The sequence below is a fragment of the Pinus tabuliformis genome, chromosome 2_2, assembly GCF_031772625.1.
Source record: "Pinus tabuliformis cultivar Carrire ecotype Pingquan chromosome 2_2, CPIR1, whole genome shotgun sequence".
Taxonomy (NCBI): Eukaryota; Viridiplantae; Streptophyta; class Pinopsida; order Pinales; family Pinaceae; genus Pinus; species Pinus tabuliformis.
In genome coordinates, this window is record NC_142300.1 from 613,268,801 (window position 1) to 613,290,709 (window position 21,909).

Here is a 21,909-nt window from a genome sequence, read left to right on the forward strand (position 1 = left end):
ATATTGATACGTCGTCTTCACCTGTAAACCAACACAATTAGCTACAAGTGCTAGGGAAACCAGTAAAGCTATAGCTTCCTCCCTCATTCCAGCACAAAGTTGATAACACTAAAGTGTTATCAAATAAATTACAGTGGAAAAAACAATGTGAAAAAATTAATACTCTGCTCCAACATATGAATGTCCACAAAAATGGAAGCCCAAAAAAAATGATGCAGTAATTGAAAAAATGGACGAAGGTCATATTGATAAGAACATGTACCTCCCTGACAATGTCCTTTCCATGTGAAATAGGTTCCATGCCTGTCAAAAGCTCAAGAAGAACCACACCAAAACTATATACATCACTCTTATCAGTCAGTTGGTGAGTCAAGAAGTACTCTGGATCCAGATAACCTTGCAAAACAATAAATATATAGTTATCCATTGCTCATGAATATAATAAAAAGCTATAGAAATCATATGCATATATCATGTCAGGATTTGCATCTTACCAGGGTGTCTTTCACTACAGTTGATACATGATCTGGAGCTGAACCTTCTATATCCGGTAATAAAGCAAGCCTTGACAGTCCGAAATCTGCAACCCTTGCATTGAATTTATCATCTAGTAGGATGTTGGTTGCCTTTATGTCACGGTGGAAGATGGGAGGATTAGCCTCGTTATGGAGATACAAAATGCCTTTCGCTGATCCCAGAGCGATGCGAAGACGTAGGGCAAAGTCCAGAGGTTTTAATTGGAAGTTTCCTGTCAATGATAACATATTTCCCTCATCATTGACCTACATTTCATACTGAAGCATGTTCATGGAATAATGTATAATATATGAACAGAGGAATGGCGACAGACTTTACCAGCGAGATGATCGTGTAGTGTTCCGTTTGGCATGTACTCATAAACCAACATCTACATAAGAAACACGTTAAAACCTTCTTCCATTAGATACTATCCATTGACATAATGTTACATAGTTTGATACAATTTAAACAATTATTTTTCCTGAATCAAAATGTTTTTACGAACGTTTTATTCTTTGGACTTTCATGAATTGAAATGTTTTTTTAATAATGTTTTATTGGTTAAAAGAACATCCTCTGAAAACTTCAAATTGCAGGGTAGGTAGCATAACACTGTCTTTAACATTAGCATAGATTTATCCATTTTCCATATTTTTTAACATGAAAGAAATAAAAAAAATATCAAAGTAAAAAGTTTTACATTGATTATGTATATATGTTTGGTTATAGATTTTAACTCTTTTTTTAAACTTTCTAAGATAGAAGTTATACATATCATTCATAAAGGATTATATAAGCTTCTCTCAAAACAATCCTGACATATATCCAAAAATGCATGTGAGCTAACTTTACATTGATTCATGGATATTATCTTGGAAGAATTTGAAAGATATAGATGACTTTTTGAGTTCTAAACTAATAAATATTGGAAATGGTAAGTTGAACACCTTGTTGTGGTATTGTTACCCTCCACTAGTGGGTGAGCCCTATAAGAGAATTTTTCTCCTAGATTTATTTTCAGCCAGCATTCAACAACTCCTTGCAGCCACCACATAGTCCGATGTGCCACTATTCTCTGCCACTTGAGCCAGCTATTGTGTGCCCTTGCTCATCTATAATGATCGTATTTTTGAAGGTGGGCCTTCCAACTTCAAATGTGTGATTTTTCATTATGTAATTGGTTGATTATGCTTGTTTTTCTTGGGCACATCTAAACATGGATTAGTGGGGAGGTTCAGTGGAAAGAATGGGCTTGGATTGTACTCTTGTTCCCTTGCCTCACTTGGGGGTTACCCTTGTATCCTAGTCCTGTGGGATCTCCTCTCCTGGCTACTCGCTTTAGATGTGGCACTACATGCGAAAATCTAAGTTTGGTTGTGTAGACCCACTTCCCAATACCATATATCTCACTCCCCTCTGCTCATTACAAGCCCTTTTCAAATTTTCCCCATCTGGGTCCACATTTGTCCATTGGGTCCACAAGGAGTTAGCTTCCCCCTCCCTTTGTCCACATTTTGGGTCGGGTATGGAACGATGCCCAGATGGTTGGCACATCTAAAAAGAAAGACAAAAGCATAATTTGACAACTCACATTAGGAAATGTACCACAAAATGCAAAAGATGGTCGAGACAAAAATTTAGTGCATGGGCAAAAGCCAAACATGAGCTCTATCCCTTATCATTATGGTCATTGCCCTCCTAGGACCTCTGCTAGATTGTGTGGCAACATTTTTGGCGACATTACTCCAGACACAAGACGTGTCTCTTGTTCCTATATGGCATCATTGATATATACTTTTGGAGACTCCATTGGAAGAGCGAAGCCCTAGTTCTTCATTGAACTTTAAAGTCAATGCTTGTAGGGTGAAGCAAGCATCTTTCAAGGCATTTCATGTTCACACTGGCAACTCCGTATCTAGAATCTTGTGAAAATTTGCATGGCAACAAATGAATCATTGGAGATGCCTATTTTATATGTTTCAAGATGATGATCTTCAACCCAATGATCATGATGTCATTAGTAGCCAAGAGGAGTTTGATACCCCTCTTAATGAATCTCTTGGGAACCATGAAATTGAGGAGCCTTCCCAATGCCTTGAAAGGGGGTTGTGGTTCTTCCCAAGATTTTGATGATTGTATTCCACTTCGTTCCTCCCTCAATAATCAAGATGATGTGATTATGAATGTGTATGAGCCATCTATCTCTTCGTGCCAAGAGCAGGATATGCTCAAGCTTTCTATTCATCAAAAAATTATGAGCTTGGTCACGGTTGAGTTCTCCATATTATCGTTGCAAGAAAGGTTACACAAGTTGGGTTCTTCTCTTCCCTCCTCATCCATGACCCTTGATGCATGGTCCTCAAATGTTCCTGCCCCCCACCCTTACCATTCATGAAGCAAATCTTGCAATGGGAAAAGTGATATTTGGGTCCCTTGCCTCATGGTTGTTCATAAGGGAAAATGCTTTTATTTATATTTAATAATATGTTGGTTACATTGGCTATATGATTACACTTAGTATTTGCATGATATAACATGCATGGTAGAGTAGGATGCATTGCATATTGATTTTTGCATAGCTTCTATCATCATATCATGTTCTCATGCTAGATTAGGTACATTTAGATTAAATTTGCATCCTAGAGTAAGTTTTATTTCTTGTTTACTTTTATGGACTAACAAAAGCATGGGCGGTCAAAGTTCACCATAGAAACATGTTGCCCCATTTTCTCTATCTTTGATGTGCAGGTTACATGTCTACGATCCCAAGAGATTGTTGGTGTTTTCATGACCTCCTCGTTCGAGTACATGGTTTGTGTACTCTACTGAGAGATCATGTCCTAGTTGGAGCCAAATGTTACCCACCACTAGTGGGTGATCCCTATAAGAGAAATTTTCTCCTAGATTTGTCTTCAACCGATAGCCAACAATGCTTTGCAACCACCAGATAGCTCGATATGCCACTATTCTTCGCCACCAAGACCGAATACATAGCTACGAGTATGATCTCGTGTGAAGCATTTATAAATAACTTGTTAATGTAATAAACAAGTAGGAGAATTTAAACCAGAGGATGCTGTAGGGATTTCTAACAGGTTAGACTTAGTAATTTCAACAATTTCCCTATAGGATCCCTTCTTAGAACCCCTACTAGTTTGAGTAGTAACAAGCCCCACAGGGAATTCATTGTGCGAGAGAGTTTTGGGGCATCCCACCAGTTCAATGTTCATACTCCTCATAGCCACCCTCACATTTACAGTGGGCCCACTAGGGCTACTATACCCACATTTGTGGCTGTCAGGACTGGGGAGCAGCAAAATCAGGACAAGATGCCCATGGGGAAGTATTTTTGTGAGTGATAGTCCCAAGGGGAAGAGTTTTGAACTGCCTTGAGGTTCAAGGATTATTGGTAATTGAAGCAAGGCAATAAGGGCAAAGGAGTTGGAGGTTCATATGCATAGGGCTCATATTTGCAGCGCACATTTGGGAGGTTGTACCTTCCTACATTCAATGGCTCTTCCAAGAGTACGACTAGAGCATGGGTGGAGAAGCTCAATACATATTTCCAGCTCAACCAAATGACAGAGGTGGAGGCCATTAAGATGGCTACGTTGCATCTAGAGGGTAAGACACATGACTGGTGGTTCCATGGGTTGGCCATGCTAGGGCACACCTGATGTGACTTCTTAAGACGACTTCACACAAGGGTTATGGAGGGCTTTAACCAGAGGGATTTTGAGACCCATTTCAAGGAGATGACCCAACTGAAGTAGATCGGCAACGCTAAGCACTACACAGCGGAGTTCTTAAGGAAATTAGTGATGGTCTTAGGCTTGTCAGAGGCCAAGAGGGTCTATACATTCGGAGAGGGTTTGGTTGAGCCTCTGTGTGGGTTAGTGAGGTAGAGAAAGCCTGCTACTCTTCTGGAGGTAGTGAATTGCACATGGGATTTGCAAGACACAATTCCCAGGACGAGAGCACCAATGCCACCTCGAGCCCCTTTTCCACAGAGAAGTCAAGATACTAGATCCCCACCACATAGAGATGCTTAGGGGTGTGGGCAACTGGATGAGGAGACTAGGAGAGACATCCGTAGGAGGAAGTTGTGCTTCACCTGTCAGGAGCCATGGGCACCTGGGCATAGGTGCACCAAGGGCAAGGCCCATTACATAGAGGTGTTCTAAGACAAGGAGTCATAGGATGACATTGAGCAGGAGGATGATGTATGAGGTGGTGAGTTGCAAACTATTAGGGGAAGTGGAGGAGGAGGAGCACCACCCCCACCCAATGGAGGCCCTTTTAGACCCACTGGAGGAGGATGATGAGCAGTTTTCTGGTGTTAGCACTGCTAGATTTTCCACAACCATTTATACTAAAGTGTGGTGCCTCTACGAAGGGCATTGGGGCAGTTTTGATGCAGGGTGGACATCTTATTGCTTTCGAGAGTCGGAAGCTACAGCCCCATGAGAGGCTACTCTGTCTATGACAAGGAGATGTTGGCCATCATACATGCATTGGCCAAGTTCATGTAGTATTTGGTGGGCAACCGGTTCAAGGTAAAGACTGACCATAACAGTGTTAGGTTCTTATGGGAGCAAAAAAAGATGCAAGACAAGCAACAAAAGTGGTGAGCAAGATTCAAGCGTACGACTTTTGTGAAAATTCCTACACTCTGAAGGAGCCCCTACTGCAGCAAATCTGAATCTACTTCACCTACTTGATTTTTAAATATTCATCAAGTTATTCTTATGAATACTGCAGAAAATTACTTTTGCAACCTACACTAATTAAATATTTGATCTCATAAAACAAAACATAGAGCAAAGAATAAGATACATAGGACACACTTATTTTTTAACACAATAATCCCCAGAAAAACCCAATGCGGGAAAAATGGTGTAGCAGCTCTGAGGGTTTTATTATTATGCAGGAGAAATATCTGAATACAAATCTAGGATGCTCATCTAGCAATCCTTTATAGAGAAAATACTGGCGGAAAATCTAAGTGAGTTTTACCTCACTTCACCCGTCAAAATTTCAGCCGATCCGACACAAGACTAGCTAACCCCAGTTATTTCTACGCGAGCTTTGTGTCACCTTCTTTGCCCTCTGCGTCAGCTCTCCCGGCTAGTCTAGCAGTTCTCGACAATTCTGGCAGCTCCGACAGCTCCCAATAGTTTCGGTTATTCCGGCAGTTCTGGAATCTACGTGACAGGAAGCTTTTATGTGTCAACTCTCCTGGCTACTCACTACCTCTGCATCAACTCTCTCGGTTGTTCCAACAGTTCTGACAGTTCCCGTCAGTTCTGGCAGTTTTGGATTATGCGTGACAGCCAATTTTTTTGCGTCGGCTCTCCCAGCTATTGCGCTGCCTCTCTGCAAGCTCTCTCCGTCTCTCTGTCATTATTCTCCGGAAAGTCATTCCGGATTCTCATTGCCCCTTAGCTGCAAGATCTCCCTAATCGATTTTCCTCGAGAACTTCTCACCTCAAAAAATCGATTTCCTCAATCTCTCTATATGTGCTTCCAAATGAACCCCAAGCCTCCATTTTATACTTTTCCTGTTGAGTCTTCAACAACTGAGATTAAGTCTCTAATCAATGGTTAAGATTAAAACATGACTTGATCCACCTTCTAGACCATTCTCACCCATATTTTGATTAATACCCATTAATATTTTAATTTCCTTAAGTTTAAATTTAGGAACTCCATTAAAAATATTAATTATTTTAATAAAATACATTCCGTGTGGACTTTCACCAAATGGTTTAAGGGTTTTTTAGAACTCATGTGCCTTAGCGTCTCTACCAATTTTCAAGGCTAGAGCACTTCTGGTGCTACCAAAAATTAACACTCCCTCTTAGCGAGGAAAGTGCTCTAGCAACAATGTCCACCTACATGCTACTCTGTTTCTGAAGCACCACCTTTCTGAACTACTGCTACCACCAACACTGTACTACTACCCATGACACTGCCACTGTCACTGCTGCATCTGCACTACAGCTCCCTCTCAAACGTTGCATCTGCTATGTTGCTAGCACTGCCACTGCTAACACTGCATTCGTACTACAACTCAATTGCTGAGAGAAGCAACTAAAAAACATCCAAAATTAGTTGAACTTAACTGTGTTCAGCATAATACAAGGAATGTTGGAATCTGACTGTTGTTGATTCTGACCCTCTGAATCTTCTACGCTATTGCTGACTCCTGCACTATTGCCAACCTTGCTCTGCGTTGATCAATCTCTGGTCCCAAGCTATTGCATCTGTCCTCCAAATAATCCACTGCATCATTTGACACTAAGTCCATCTCGCTACTACTAAATCTTAGGCTCTTGTAGTAAGGAATTAATCCAAGAGGTGGACTCCTCAAGAATCCTGGCCACATGTAGTTCTCTCGACTACAGCTCAATATCGCCCCATCTCCCTCCGGAGATGCATGGGCACTCATGGCAAACTCATCCTCGTCAATCTTTGTTGAAACAGCCTTAGGATCATGTTTCTCATCCTTATCCTTTCTCTTCAAAGGACATTGGGATGCATAGTGGCCCATCTTGCCATAACTGAAACATTTCACCTTTGAAATGTCCTTTCTCTTCTGCTTTTGTTGTCCCTTCAATGCTAAAGTTGTGTTCTCCTCCTCCTCCTTCGTCTTTATGCCACTCCCACTGCTGCCACTGAGGTTGGCCTTCACTAACCCCCTCCTTCTACGTGTCTTCGTTCTTTTCCAACAGATTTTTGCCTCGGCAGAATTGCGCCCTTCAGGCACTGCACTGAGGCTCTACATCACTCCCTCTGCCTCTGCAAACTCACGAACTGAAAATCGTACCTCTTTGTCATCTCACTCGGAGAGAGATTTCCTCGGATCTACTTCCCGGCAAGGATTGCGCAATCCCTTAAAGGGAATTCAAATTGCTGCCAAGTGCAGCTTTTGACCTCACTACTCAGCGTTGGATCTGCTCTTCCTGTTTCAAAATCAATGCTCTGATACCATGTGAAAGTTCCTACATTCTGAAGGAACCCCTACTGTAGCAAATCTGAATCTACTTCACCTACTTGATTTTAAATATTCATCAAGTTATTCTTTTGAATACTAAAGCAAATTACTTCTACAACCTACACTAATTAAATATTCGATCTCATGAAACAGAAAACAGAGCAAACAAGATACATAGGACACACTTATTTTGGACACAATAGTCCCCAGAAAAACCCAATGCGGGAAAACCGATGTAGCAGCTCTGAGGGTTTTATTATTATGCAGGAGAAATATTTGAATACAAATCTAGGATGCTCATCTAGCAATCCTTTACAAAGAAAATACTGGCGGAAAATCTGAGTGAGTTTTACCTCACTTCACCGTGCAAAATTCCGGCTAATCCGACACAAGACTGGCTAACCCCGATTATTTCTACGTTGGCTCTGCATCAGCCCTACATCTCCTTCTCTACCCTCTACATCAGCTCTCCCCGCTGTTCTGGTAGTTCCCGATAGTTTTGGTTGTTCCGACAGTTCTAGAATCTGCGTGATAGGCAGCTTTTCTGCGTACGCTCTCCCGACTATAGTGTCGCCTCTGCGTCAGCTCTCCCGGCTATTCCAACAGTTCTCAGCAATTCCCAGAACTGTTCTTGACAGTTTCGAATGTTCCGACAGTTCTGGATTTTGCGTGACAGACAGCTTTTTTGTGTCATCTCTCCCGGCTATTGTGCTGCCTCTCTGCAAGCTCTCTCCGCCTCTCTATCAGTATTCTCCGGAAAGTCCTTCCGGATTCTCATTGCCCATGCAAGATCTCCACAATCAATTTTCCTCCTGAGAACTTCTCACCTCAGAAAATCAATTTCCTTAATCTCTCTGTGTGTGCTTCTAAATGAACCCCAAGCTTGCATTTTATACTTTTCCTATTGAGTCTTCAACGGCCGAGATTAAGTCTCTAATCAAAGGTTAAGATTAAAACATAACTTGATCCGCCTTCTAGGTCATTATCACCCATATTTTGATTAATACCCATTAATATTTTGATTTCCCTACGTTTAGACTTAGGAACTCCATTAAAAATATTAATTATTTTAATAAAATACAATCCGGGTGGAATTTCACCAAATGGTTTCTGGTTTCTTTAGAACTCGTGTGCCTTAGCCTCTCAACCAATTTCCAAGGCTAGAGCACTTCCGATGCTACCAAAAACTAACAACTTTGACATAGAGTATGTCAAGGGGCAACAGAACGTTGTGGCAGATGCACTGTCTAGGAGGCCCACCACTCACTCACTTATGAGCATCACCCCAGATTGGAAGGCACAACTATTAGTTGAGTATTCCAAGGATCATCATGCATGTAAGACCCTTGATGGTGGGGTAGAGAATGACCGGTTTTGTGTGATGGATGAGATGATTTATTACAAGAATCAGATTTAATTGGTACCTGGTTCGCAATCGAGGGAGAGGATTATGCAGGTTGTGCATGAATCTCCACTACCAGGACATTAGGGGTTCCTCAAGACATACTGAGCTATCCAGGAGTGTTTCATGTGGAGGGGCCTCAAGAGGGATGTTTTGAGGCATGTGCAAGAGTGTGATACTTGAGAAAGGAACAAGAGAGAGAAGACACGACCCACAAGATTACTACAACCTCTTCCCATTCCTGAGAGAAAATGGGAGAGTATATCCATGGATTTTATTACAGGGTTGCCACCAGCGCAGGGGTGGGACTACATATATGTGGTGGTCAATAGGCTGACCAAGTATGCCCATTTCTTCGCCATACCCTCCTAGTCATCAGCTTCACAAGTGACTGAGTTGTTTTTCAAAGAGGCGTTCAGGTTGCGTGGTCTCCCCAAGACCATAGTGAGTGATCGGGACAACCGATTTATGTGGGGATTCTAGTGTTAAAACCTGAAAGTTCTATGCAAAAATTTAAAAATTCTTTGCAAAAACTTCAAAGTTTTATGTAGAACTGAGAAAATCAAATGTGCTTGTAAAAAATTGAATGTATTATGCAAAAAATTGAATGTAACTGAATGTACATTGCAGATAGTTGAATGTACTTTCTGGAAAGTTGAATGTACTTTCTGGAAAGTTGAATGTACTTTGCAGAAAACTGAATGTACTTTGGAGAAACTTTGGAGAAAATTGAATGTACTATGTTGTTACAGTTACTTAGCATACAAATTTCTTCTTCACAACTTTTTAGATCAGAATTATAGATAGAACACAAACTTAACGATCATATCAAGACAATCAAGCACAAATATGAAACACTGAGAGTTAGGTCCAATGACCAAGGAAAAACCCATAAGGGGAAAATCTAGATGATTCTTCTTCTATTAGATTTCTTCAATTGTTCAACAAAGTAGAGAGAGAGAGAGAGAATGAGAATGAATAAATTCACCAATGTTCGATCAACTTGCAGCTGAAGTGCTCTTGCTTTTTGCTTGAATATCTCCTCATTTTCTTGATTAGATATTGCCCTTCACACTTGCTTCAGCGCTTCCCTTGCTCTTACTCTTCACTTTCTCTCGCACTTCTCTTGCACACACTCAACTCTAGCTCTCCTTCACAATGAACATGCTACTCTCAACTCTCACTTGCTCTTGCTTAAATAGATGAGAAAATAGAGGAGTTACAAAATGAACTCATTCCTTGAGCTAATAATAGGAGAATTGAATTCCATGAGAGAGGAGTTACTTGAAGAAAAGTGTAATTCATCCAAAGAATAGGGAGAGAGGTACACTTTCCTTGAGGAGTTACAACTCGAATTAGCGAGAGAGGGAGAGTTACATTTAGAAATGACAGGATATTTGGTGAGAGTTACAAATCGAATTGATTGAGGGAGTTACAAGTGCATTTAATGAAGAGAAGTTACACTTTTGCCATACATTGAATTAGAGAGGGAGAGTTACATTATCTCAAGTGTGGAGTTACTATTTTATTCCAAGAGAGAGGTTCGATTTTCCAAGTAAGAGATTCTCAATGTAAATTACTTATTCCATGAGAAAATTCATTTTTATTAATCCATTAAAGGTGAAAGACTTTAGACTATTTTATAAATAATACTATCATAATAATAATAATACTAGTAAGGATAAAAATATTAATTCTTGATGTGTATAATCACGATTAATTTGATTTTCAAGTGGATTCCATATGAGGGGATTATCATTGATCATTTACACATTAATTTCTATTTTTGGAAAGTCTCTTCCAAATTGAGATGTGACTTACAATTTTTGGAAAGTCATATTAGAATTGTTAGAAATGAAATTTTATTATAGGCAGTTCAAACATAACTAAAAGATATGATTTCTTCTAGAAAAAATTCATCCCTGAGCTACCAAATTTTAACACTCCCTCTTAGCTAGGGAGGAATTTCTTTTTGCATCAAATATTCTTGCTTCCTTTGATCTCTTTCATTCATCTTAGTTCAACTATGCTCTGTAACATATGTAACAATGAAGTTGCAATATAAAGAAGAATTATCCACTTAACACAAACTTGGAAAGGAAAGAACCATCACATGTCACATAAACAAGGATTACACTCAACCAATTTTCATCTCAAAAATTAGGTGATAGAACACGGACATCACATAGACAAGATTCCAACAAGTCACACAGACAAGACTCAAACACAACCAAGTGTCAAGTGGTGGAACACTTGCATCCTAGACAAATCACACAGGCAAGTCTCACTACACCTATTGGCCAGATAGGTGGCTCTTCCCACATCCCAGACTGTGGGTCGGATGCATATTGAGACCTACTCTTGTGGCACACACTACTCGGTGCATGTTGATTTGGGGTAGCATTGGATGTGATCTAGCCACGAAATTTGGTGGAGAGGTTGGGGCACATGAGATCTCCAATATCCAGAAAGGGTTTGGGCAGATTTTAAACAGATTGGGAGATATTAAAGTAATTAATATTTTTAATGGAGTCCCTAAGTCTAAACTTAGGTAAAATAAAATATTAATGTGTATTAATATGAATCTGTGTTAGAAAGGTCCAAAAAACATGGATCAAGCCAGATCTAATCTTAGTCGTTGATTAGGGACTTAATCTCGGTCATTGATATGTCAACAGGAAAAGTATAAGAGGAGGCTTGAGGGTCACTTGGAAAATACACCAAAGTGATCAGTCATTATATTCTCTAGAGCAGGGTTTGTTAAGAGAGATAGAATTAGTGATTGGAAGATGCAGCTGAGGGGCATTTAAGTATAAAGAGACAGAGAGGCAGAGATAGTGTCGGGAGAGCAGCACAATAGCCAAGAAGAGTGACACAGAGCCGACCAGGGCTCACGCAAGGCCAGTGTGAGGTAGAGAGGGGCTGACGCAATCCAAAGAGAGGCAGACGTTGGGGTTTCTGGGGAATATTTGTGTTGAGTAGCTGCTAGAAAGATTATCTAAGGTTTTAGCCAAGAGATTTGTTAGAAACCAAGAGGTATTACTGCCAAGGAAATTCTCTATTGGGTAGGCCAGTTTCGACACCCAGATTGTACTCTAATATTGCTTAATAAGAAAACCCTCAGATAGTTGCACTGATTTTCTTACATTGGGTTTTTTCGGGGACATTAGTCCAAGAATAATGGTGTCATGTGGTGTGTTTGTTTCTGTTTCTTTTAGTTGCTGATCTGTAATATGTTGAGCATGCACTAGTGTTTATTTTTTAGTATTTACATTGTAAATAACTTATTAAGGAAAATAACAAGTAGGTAAGAATAAATCAAATAAAATGCATGGAGGGTTTCTAACTAAGTAAAATTAGAAACTTCAACATGGTATCAAAGCATGATTGCAGATCACAGGAGGACTAAAGGACATCAGCCGAGCAGACCAATAGCAGCTGAAAACAGTTGTTCTGAGATGACATAAGTTGTTTCTAGCAGAGAAGCAACAAGGAAGGGTGATGCAATGCTTACATCATCAAGGGTGAGCCAAGAAGAGGCAGCGCAGAGGTGAAGGAAGGCAAGAGAAGCCTCACACAAAGCCACGCAGTAGCTGGGAGGGCTGACGCAGTTCGTTGAAGAGGCTGGGTTGCGGTATCAGTATTGCGCAGAGCCTAGGAGCTCTCACCTTTAGGTTGCAGGGGTTTAGAAGGCTGCGGGAATATTGCAGAGTGGAGCTGGTGAGGTATTGTAATCAGAACAGTACCTGACAAAGCAAGGCCAGAGAAGTTGCTATCAAGGGTTTCTAGCCGAGGAACTCGGATTAGTGGTGCGGTTGCACAAGACGATCAAAGTAGGGGGCATCTCGACAGCGGCAGAAGGATTTCTAGGAGGGAAATCAGGACTCAGAGGGAGTCCAAAAGAGAACTTTTAGACGAGAAGTAAAGACTCATAGGAATCCAACAGAGAACTTCCAGGATGGAAGTAGAGGAGCATCATGGCACTACACAAAGTAAGAGACCAGGATAGGTTGGACGGAGCATCGAACTTCGCAGTTTGGAAGGCCAAAATCTTATCCATACTTGACAGGAATCGCGTCAAGAACTTCGCCTTGAAGGAAATAGCTGTCCTAGTCGACCCCAATGATAATGACAAGTACGAGGAGGCGATGGCAAGGGCCAAGAGCATTATCCTTGACGGGGTCAAGGATCATGTAGTACCACACATAGCCGAGAAGGAAATGGCATTTGAGATGTGGCAAGGTCTCAAGAAGTTGTACCAGCATACTTCTATGCAAAGAAAAATGCTACTTCAGAATTAGTTGAGGTCATATCAGATGAAGAAGGGAGAACTGATTGACACCTTCCTTAGAGGACTGAATGAGATCCGAGATCAATTTACTGCTATAGGGGCGACACTGGATCAGGAGCTAATGGTGAGGACAACTTTGAATGTTGTCTTAGAAGACTGGGAAGTATTTCTCCAAAGTATACTAGGCAGAGTGACACTTTCACCTTGAGACGAGATGTGGGCATCTCTTCGCTAGGAAGAGATCAGACGGTAGTCAAAAACGGTTAGCAGCAGCAAGGGGATCAAATTCAAGCAGGAGGAGGAAGATGTGGCCCTAGCATCAGAGAGAAAGCAGGAAAAGCGGAGGAAGAAGGATCTCTCCAAGATCAAGTGCTTCCACTGTGGGGAGTTGGGTCATTATGTGACCCAGTGTCCAAGGAAGAGGAGTAAGGGAGAGTCTTCCGAGACTAAGGCAGCGCTAGCATAGGCAGAGAAGGAAGTTTTGACAGACGATCACTGTGCCATGAGTGCACACGCGCCACTTAAGAAGAAGTGAGGAGACATCGAGCTGTAGTCAAGCGGACTACAAGCGATGAGGGGCAAGATCCCCGAGGTACTCAGCCTCCTGGATTAGACCTTGCTATGGGAGCCCCGACGAGGAGTAACAGGACTAGCTAAGTGGGCAGAGACAAATGCGGATGGAGCGGCAGAGAGAGCTACAGTGCAAGAGTCCCAAGACAGCGTGAGGCTAGCAGGCTGCAGTGGTGCGAGAGGCACAGGAGTGTTGAATCAATGCAGGATGGCACAAAGAGGTGTGCGACGATGCGAGATGCAGGGAGTTTTTGTGGTAGCACAGAGGTCAAAGAGGGAGAACTTGTCAACAACAAAGGGAGCTTCAGCATCAGTGGGTGTCTCTAGCCCAATAGGGAGGTCAGATTGGGAGATCAGTTACTTACTTCTCAGTAGCTGAGTTGCAATGCAGCAGTGGGCAGCACGATGCAGCATGGTGAGAGGAGGTGCAGTGCGGATGCAGTATTGGGAGAAAGGACCAGCAACAACACGGATGCAGAGGGAACTGTCGTACAGATGCAGCAGTGGCAATGGCAGAACCATCGGCAGTAGTACACAATGTAGCAGTGCAGAGGATGTTGGGCAGGAAGGCCTAACATCAACACAGGGACCAATGTCAGATGATCAGAGTAATACTCAGTGAGGAGTATTGCTAGAGCATAGCGCCCGCTAAGAGGGAGTGTTGAAATTTGGTGGAGAGGTTGGGGCACATGAGATCTCCAATACCCAAAAAGGGTTTCGACAGATTCTAAAAAGATCAGGATATATTAAAATAATTAATATTTTTAATGGAGTACCTAAGTCTAAGCTTACAGAAAATAAAATATTAATGTGTATTAATATGAATCTGTGTTAGAATGGTCCAAAATACATGGATCAAGTCAGATTTAATATTAGCCATTGATTAGGGACTTAATCTCGGTCGTTGATATGTCAACAGGAAAAGTATAAGAGGAGGCTTGAAGGTCACTTGGAGAATACACCAGAGTGATAAGTCATTATATTCTCTAGAGCGGGGTTTTCTATGAGAGATAGAATTAGTGATCGGGAGATGCAATTGAGGTGAATTTGAGTACAGAGAGACAGAAAGGAAAAGATAGTGCCGGGAGAGTAGCGCAGTAGCCAAGGAGAGTGACACAGAGCCAAGCGTGAGGCAAAGAGGAGCTGACATAGTCTAGAGAGAGGCTGACGTTGGGATTTCTAGAGCAGATTTGTGTTGAGTAGCTGCCGGAAGGATTATCCGGGGTTTCAACCAGGAGATTTGTCAGAAACTGAGAGGTATTACTGCCAAGGAAATTCTCTGTTGGGTAGGCCAGTGTCAGCACCCAGATTGTACTCTGATATTGCTTAATAAGAAAACTCTCAGATAGCTGCACCGGTTTTCTCACATTGGGTTTTTCCGAGGACATTAGTCCAAAAATAATGGTGCCATATGGCATGTTTGTTTTTGTTTCTTTTAGTTGCTGATCTGTAATATGTTGAGTATGCACTAGTGTTTATTTTTCAGTATTTACATTGTAAATAACTTGTTAAGGAAAATAGCAAGTAGGTAGGAATAAATCAGATAAAGTGCATGGAGGGTTTCTAACGAAGTAAACTTAGAAACTTTAACAGAGGTCCCTCATCCTCAAGATCTTTCTGGCATCATTCCCTAATTCTGTGAGCTCTAGCAAGGGGCAAAGTTTGGTCAGTGTTATTTGATCAGTTGTGACCACTTCCCGAAAAGGTCACGCCCATAAGTCCAAGATGCTCTCTAAAAGCCAAGAAATTTCCTTTCGGTAAAGGCTTGGTAAGAATGTCAGCAATCTGATCATTAGTGGAGATGTGATGGAGTCTCGCTGCTCCTCTCTGCACCATATCTAGGAAATAGTGATACTTGATCTCAATATGCTTGGACTTGTCATGAAACACAGGATTTTCTACAAGACGAATCTCGCTTTTATTGCCACAATATATATGTTGTGTCTGGAACTTGCTCAAATAGTTCCCCAATAAGCTTCCTAACCAAGCTGCCTCACAGCTAGCCTTGCTTGCAACAATGTACTCAGTTTCAGCTGTACTTAGTGCAACAGACTTCTGCTTTCTGCTCATCCAAGAGATCATGGCAGATCCCAATCTAAAGCAGCACCTAGAAGTGATCTTTCTATCAGCAGAGTTACCAGCCCAATCAGCATCAGTATATCCATGAAATCTTCTATTTTTAGCAATGTATTTCAATCCCAGATGGATAGTTCCATGCAAGTATCTGAGTACATGTTTTGCAGCAATCCAGTGGGCACGAAAGGAATCAATCATATATTGACTTAAAGTGTTTACAACAAAGCATATGTCAAGTCTAGTGTTTACCAAAAACATCAAAGCACCAATGAGTTGTCTGTGAAAATTTGGCTAACCCCAAATCCTATTGCAGCAACTGATGTTATTACTTAATTAACATATACTAAATATTGTAAATCGTTGGTTGATTTTTGGGACATCCACAATATAGTGCTCAGCATATGTAAATTCCTGGGTTTATTGTAAGATCTACAATACAAAAAATGTAATTGAGACAATATAATACTATAATACCTAGTGTACATAAGACACCAAAAATGGTAATAAAACAAGGATGAATGTTTAGCTCCTACAAGCCTCAAATCTGCCATAGACTCGCTAAAATCTCAATAACATATTTTCTTTAGATCCATAGCTAGAAAGGAAGGATCCCAGGATGGCATGAAATGGTCATAAGAAAATATTTGTTCGTAAGTCACATTGAAATCCTCTTACCCTACAATCCATTCAAAACTATAACAGAGCAAAACGTTATTTGCAAAATATAACATGGAAAATATTCGTTTGTAAGTCACATTGAAATTCTCCTACTCTACAATCCATTCAAAACTATAAGAGAGTAAAACATTGTTTGTAAAACAAAATAAAGTCCTCTCATATATCGTATTCTATTCATTTTCCAGATAAAAGGAAACAAATATAACAGACTAAGAACTGCAATTAGTGTACCTGTTCCCCTTGGTCATCACAGTAGCCCAGTAGTGAAACAAGGTTCCGATGATGCAATCGAGATAACAACTCTATTTCATTGGAGAATTCTTTTCCTCCTTGCAAAGATCCCTCCCGAGCACGCTTTATAGCTACTACTGTACCATCCTTCAAAAGGCCCTTGTAAACCCTACCATAGCCACCTTGTCCAATTTGCATGGAAACACTGAAATTATTTGTAGCTAGAGCCATCTCATCAAAATCAAAATCTTTGACACCTGCCACTTTCACTCGCTCTTTTGCTGTTATAGGAATAAACAATGATACATAAGATTGGCATCAAATCTAGGATGATAAATTGGCTACATTCAAATTTCTCATGTCTCTATTAGAAAAAGATTCATTCGACTATCTAGATAGCATCTTCTGAATTTAGGAATATAAAAAATGGATTACAAGGAAACAACAACTGAATTTTATGAGACTGCGTAACTATAGTTAAGGCAAGGAGAAATGTGAGAAACTGATCAAATTAATTTTATTTGCATAAGGGAAATCAATTAGGAAGACATCCTGATTCCTAACTATTTGTGCCGATCACTTCAATGTCGTCCAGCATAGAACATAGACATATATGTAGCAGAAAGAACCCTAAAAATAGATTACAATTCTGGGTTTGCCTGACAACTAGTGCCAGAAACATACACATCTTTATCAACGTGCCTACACATAAGAAAGAGAGATATTGTGAGAGAGCTAACCTACCAAGAAATTTCTTTCTGGAAGCAACTTCTCTGTATTTTGCCTGCCGCTTCGAAATCATAATCATAATAATTGAAGTAACTACTGCTGTGCCAAAAATGGCCCCTATCAAAATTCCCACAAGAGCACTCTTGCTCAAACCAGATTCACGCTCTGTACCAGACAACATCAGAATCAGAATTTCAATTTCATGCACATAGATGAATCCCTGCTAATTATTTTTTTCCTTCAAAGTATGAAAAACAAAGAGGCACTTCCATTTGGCCACAGAAACAAACAAGCATCATGACAAATAGTGTGCTGAAGAATGTAACTAGGTTAGGTCTTCATAAATTGTACTTGAGTCAATATATAATATATTTGTCAAAAGAAAGCAAAGAGAATTTTATTGATTAATTGAATTGACTTGTTAAAGCATGGGTTTCATGCTTGGGTCAATTGTCTTAGGTCAAGCCTGGCTTTAGGACTGTTTATTGAAGTCAAAATCAATTTCTGTTTAGTCAAAGACTCCTCCATCAAGTCTCCTTCAAGTCGGCCTCAAAATAATTCATCAAGTCAGCCTACAGGACACATCTCTTCAAGGACTTATGTCGGCTCATTACAAGAGGGAAACTACTATAAATAGGAGTGCAACCTTCGACCAAAATTGAAGAGATAAACTCGTGGATCTCAGAGACAATTGCAGATTTCAGAGAGATGTTTTCGGTGCTATTGCAAAGGAGACAAGTTCGGATTTCAGAGAGAAATTTTTGGGTCTATTACAGTGAGACAGTTTGGATCTTTTCCAGAGAATGAGTTCTGAGCATTTCGGTGAAGGCACGGTATTAGCATTTCGGTGAAGGCACAGTATAATGAAGATATAATTTCGCTATATATTGCAGAGATGGTTTTGGTGCCACCACAGTGATAGGGTCTTGGCACAATGACAAGGTCTCGGTCCAGTAACAAAGATCTCGGTGCTACCACAGGAACAAAGTCTCAGTGCTATTACAGTGACAAGGCTTCTGTGCTGCCACAGAGACAAGAATTTGGTACCATCTCAGTGACAAGGACTCAGTGCTCACACAGTGACATGGATGACAAACTGATTAAGATTAAACAAGGATGACTTGATGGAGGGAGTCCCTACTCTAGGTTATAAGGGTCTTGGCTCTCTCATCTTGAATCTACTTAAGGAAGAATTTTGACTGGGTTTCCCCCTAGAGTGGAGTTTTGCTCTGGCAGCGTGCCTACATCTTGTGTTCACTTCTATTTGTTGCTTGGCATTAGTCTTAATGTAAGAAAAGATAATTCGAAAGAACAAATAATAATAATGAAAAAACATCACAAGATAATGTCATAATAAGAGAAATCGTTTAACTGTCACACTTTGGATTTCTCAACATAGTGAACTACAACTGTGAACATTAAAAGGAATAGAATGATTTCGAACTTTAGAAGTATGCAATGCCCATTATAACAAATGTCAAAAACAAAAAGAACTGCCTCCTCCTTTTGAACCCCTCAAATGGACACTGACAAAGACTTATCAAAGTCAAATGAACATAAGAAGGTTTGTTTATGAAGAAACACCTTTGTTGCAATAAAAAATCTCTTGAACTTTTTCATATCCATAACTCTTGATTTTCATCAAATAAAATGCATTTACTCAAAAGGCAGTAGGCAATTGCTGGGGCATTTTTTTCCTTCAGATATGTTAAATTTTAAAAACATTGTTAACACTCAATGCCTGTGGGACAGTGGCCTACTACAGTACAATCACATTGATGGGCTTGTTCTTATTGTAATGTTTTGTAGATGTAGCCGAAACTCAGGGATTTTGGTAGACAATCATATCATTCCAATTATCCCAATTCTGTTGCCAGTAAGACTATCTGAGGTTTCAACGATATAATATCTAAACTTTAAAGAGGTTCTGGCCTTTTGCCTATTGCTTGCAGCCCTAAGAGGACAGTATAACAGGAAATAATGAGGTAACCCTCCCGAAGGCTTTAGTCATGGACATCCATGCAGAGAATGTAATTTATGACTAAAAATCTCTCTTAGGAAAAGAAATAAGTATCTCTGATCTGGACAAAGAAAGAATGTGTCCAACAAGCCACCTAAATCTCAATTAAGGCAATAAACCTCTCCCTGATCTCATAACAGATAGCACATTTGAAAATAAGGTGCGCTTTTGAATTAGTGTCATGAAGTTGGGAAAGGTTGAAAGCTTAATCCAGGAAAGAAAGGTGATGATCAGTCCAACCCAATGTTACTAGACTTGGAATCGGCAATAAATCAGTGAGGCAAAAGAGCGAAGAGTTTTAATCGGATTGGGGAGAAATCAGGAAAAAATCGTTGAATTCAATAAATAAAATTATAAATATATACACATATATTGAATTTAAAAAAAAACATTTTTCATTGATATTAAATAAAGCCATGTCCAAACGATGCATATATCAATAGATGTCCAAAATATCATGAATGAAAAAGTATCTCTTATGAGTCCAAACATGATCCAAAGTACTGAGTCCCGACTCTAGTGTACTCTACACTCTAGTGTCAGCGTATGAGTTGTGGGCCTGAGTAGTGAAAAGTTAGTTACGAACCGACGTTTAATTTTTAACCTAACTAAACCACGCAATGAAAAATGCAAGAACCCTAAAAGTTAAAACTCATGCTCATCGAATTTAGGGTTGAAAATCACCTCAGTCGCCTAAATTGCAATTAATCGGTGAGTCGCAAGTCAAACTTGCATTGACCATGAGTCAAATTCGGTCAACACAAGTTTGACTCACCCAGAGTTGAATCAGATTGTTTGAGGGAAGTGCAGAGTTTGACTAGCGATTAATTGTGAGTGATTGGAGATTCATTTTACTGGTCCAACCTGAAGTTGGTGAGAGCTATCCAAAACTGTCATAACTTCATAAGAATGCCCCATAGGCTAAATCAAATCTGCTTCATTCATGAGTTTGTGGTTTCACTTAATGTCTTGATTGACAGTTGTGAGATGCCTTTTGGTGCTATCAGCTATGGCATATCATTGGTGAAAGATGCATGATTATGTGTTCATGGTTAGCTTAGCATAACACTCAAACATCTCAAATTTGGAACACCTAAATAAGAATTGAGAGTGATAACGTATGATTCTAGTTCATCATGTTGTTTTGTCAGTACAAGAGGAGCAACACATGGTCTCCTTCTATAATGACTTTAGCTAATGGTGGGGATTACCAGGAGGTACAACTTTAATTTTTCATCATACAAAAACTTTATGAATTATACCCATTGACTCGTATGTGGAGGCAAGTTTATTATTATTTTAATGCGTCCTATTGACCATTGAAGTACACTTGAAGACTCCATACCCAAGGATATGTTCGAGGATTCCTGCACATAGAGAGCTCAGATATGATCAGGGCTTCTAAGCCTCTTCTTCTCTCTCTTCTTCTTCATTGTACTCAGATTTTGCAAGCCCTACAGGCCTAGGTAGCTTAGGGATTTGTTATCAAGTGAGTTCACTCTAGGGAGGCTTTTTTATTTGGTTTGTTATTTGTGTTTTTCAGTGCTTGATAATAATTGAATTTTTTCTCTAGTTATGACCCCAAAGTTGGAGTGCGGCTTGATAGTAAGGCCTTAAGTGAGTCCTATTGTCTAAAGTGAGTCCTACTGTCTAGAGTCATTATATATTACCATGTTATATCACTCGTAAAACTTCGCGAAATTTGATTAGGTCTAGGTGTCCTTTTTAATTGATTAAATTTTCTCACATGACGGGATTTTTAATAAATTTTCCATGTAAATTGTAATAAGTGATGTCTAGAGAAGTTGTAGGGGGTATGAGTGGTCAAAATTGGACCTCTACTCCTAAACTTTCTACTAAGGCACAGTTTGAGGGGTAAAAATCAACTATAAACCCTCAAAACCCACTTTTCCTAAGTCTAGGGGAAAATGTGGCAATAAATTAGCCAAAAATTAAATAAATGAGAGAAAATAAAGATTCTCTCCAAGTCAAAGATGCTAAAAAATGAGGTGGAAATTCACCAAGAGATAAAGTCAAGTTTCAAAGCCCGAGCAAAACCCTTCCAAGGGGAAAACCCAAAAAGCTCCTCTTCTTATAGAATCTTCAAATGAGACAACAAAGACCCAAACTCTAGACCAAGTCCTCCTCCTAGCACCAAGTCATCCCTCCAAAAAGACCTTCCAATAGGATCACAGTCAAACTAGGTTAACTAGAGACAAACCCTTCCAGAACTACAATAGTCTCAGAATTTCGACCCCTCCTACAAGAGAACTTCAGCCACTCCAACTACTCCAAAAACTCACATGTGTGAGAGGAAATTGCCCAAAAATTTGTCTTTTTCCTTGGCTAGTGTTTCCTTTTCATTCCTTGACCTTTGCTTCTCTTTTCTTGACATT

At 40.1% G+C, this 21,909-nt stretch overlaps 1 protein-coding gene across 1 annotated transcript in view; it reads right to left on the minus strand.

The window, feature by feature from the left end:
• Positions 1-476: 476 nt before the first annotated feature.
• Positions 477-21,909, minus strand: part of LOC149194153 (putative LRR receptor-like serine/threonine-protein kinase At1g06840) — a 31,053-nt gene continuing 9,620 nt past the window's right edge. The window contains exons 2-5 of the mRNA XM_089407566.1: positions 17,509-17,658; positions 16,765-17,045; positions 856-907; positions 477-748 (exon numbers count right to left, since the gene is read on the minus strand). Of these exons, the coding sequence (XP_089263692.1) occupies positions 477-748; positions 856-907; positions 16,765-17,045; positions 17,509-17,658 (755 nt within the window). The remainder of the gene's footprint in view (positions 749-855; positions 908-16,764; positions 17,046-17,508; positions 17,659-21,909) is intronic.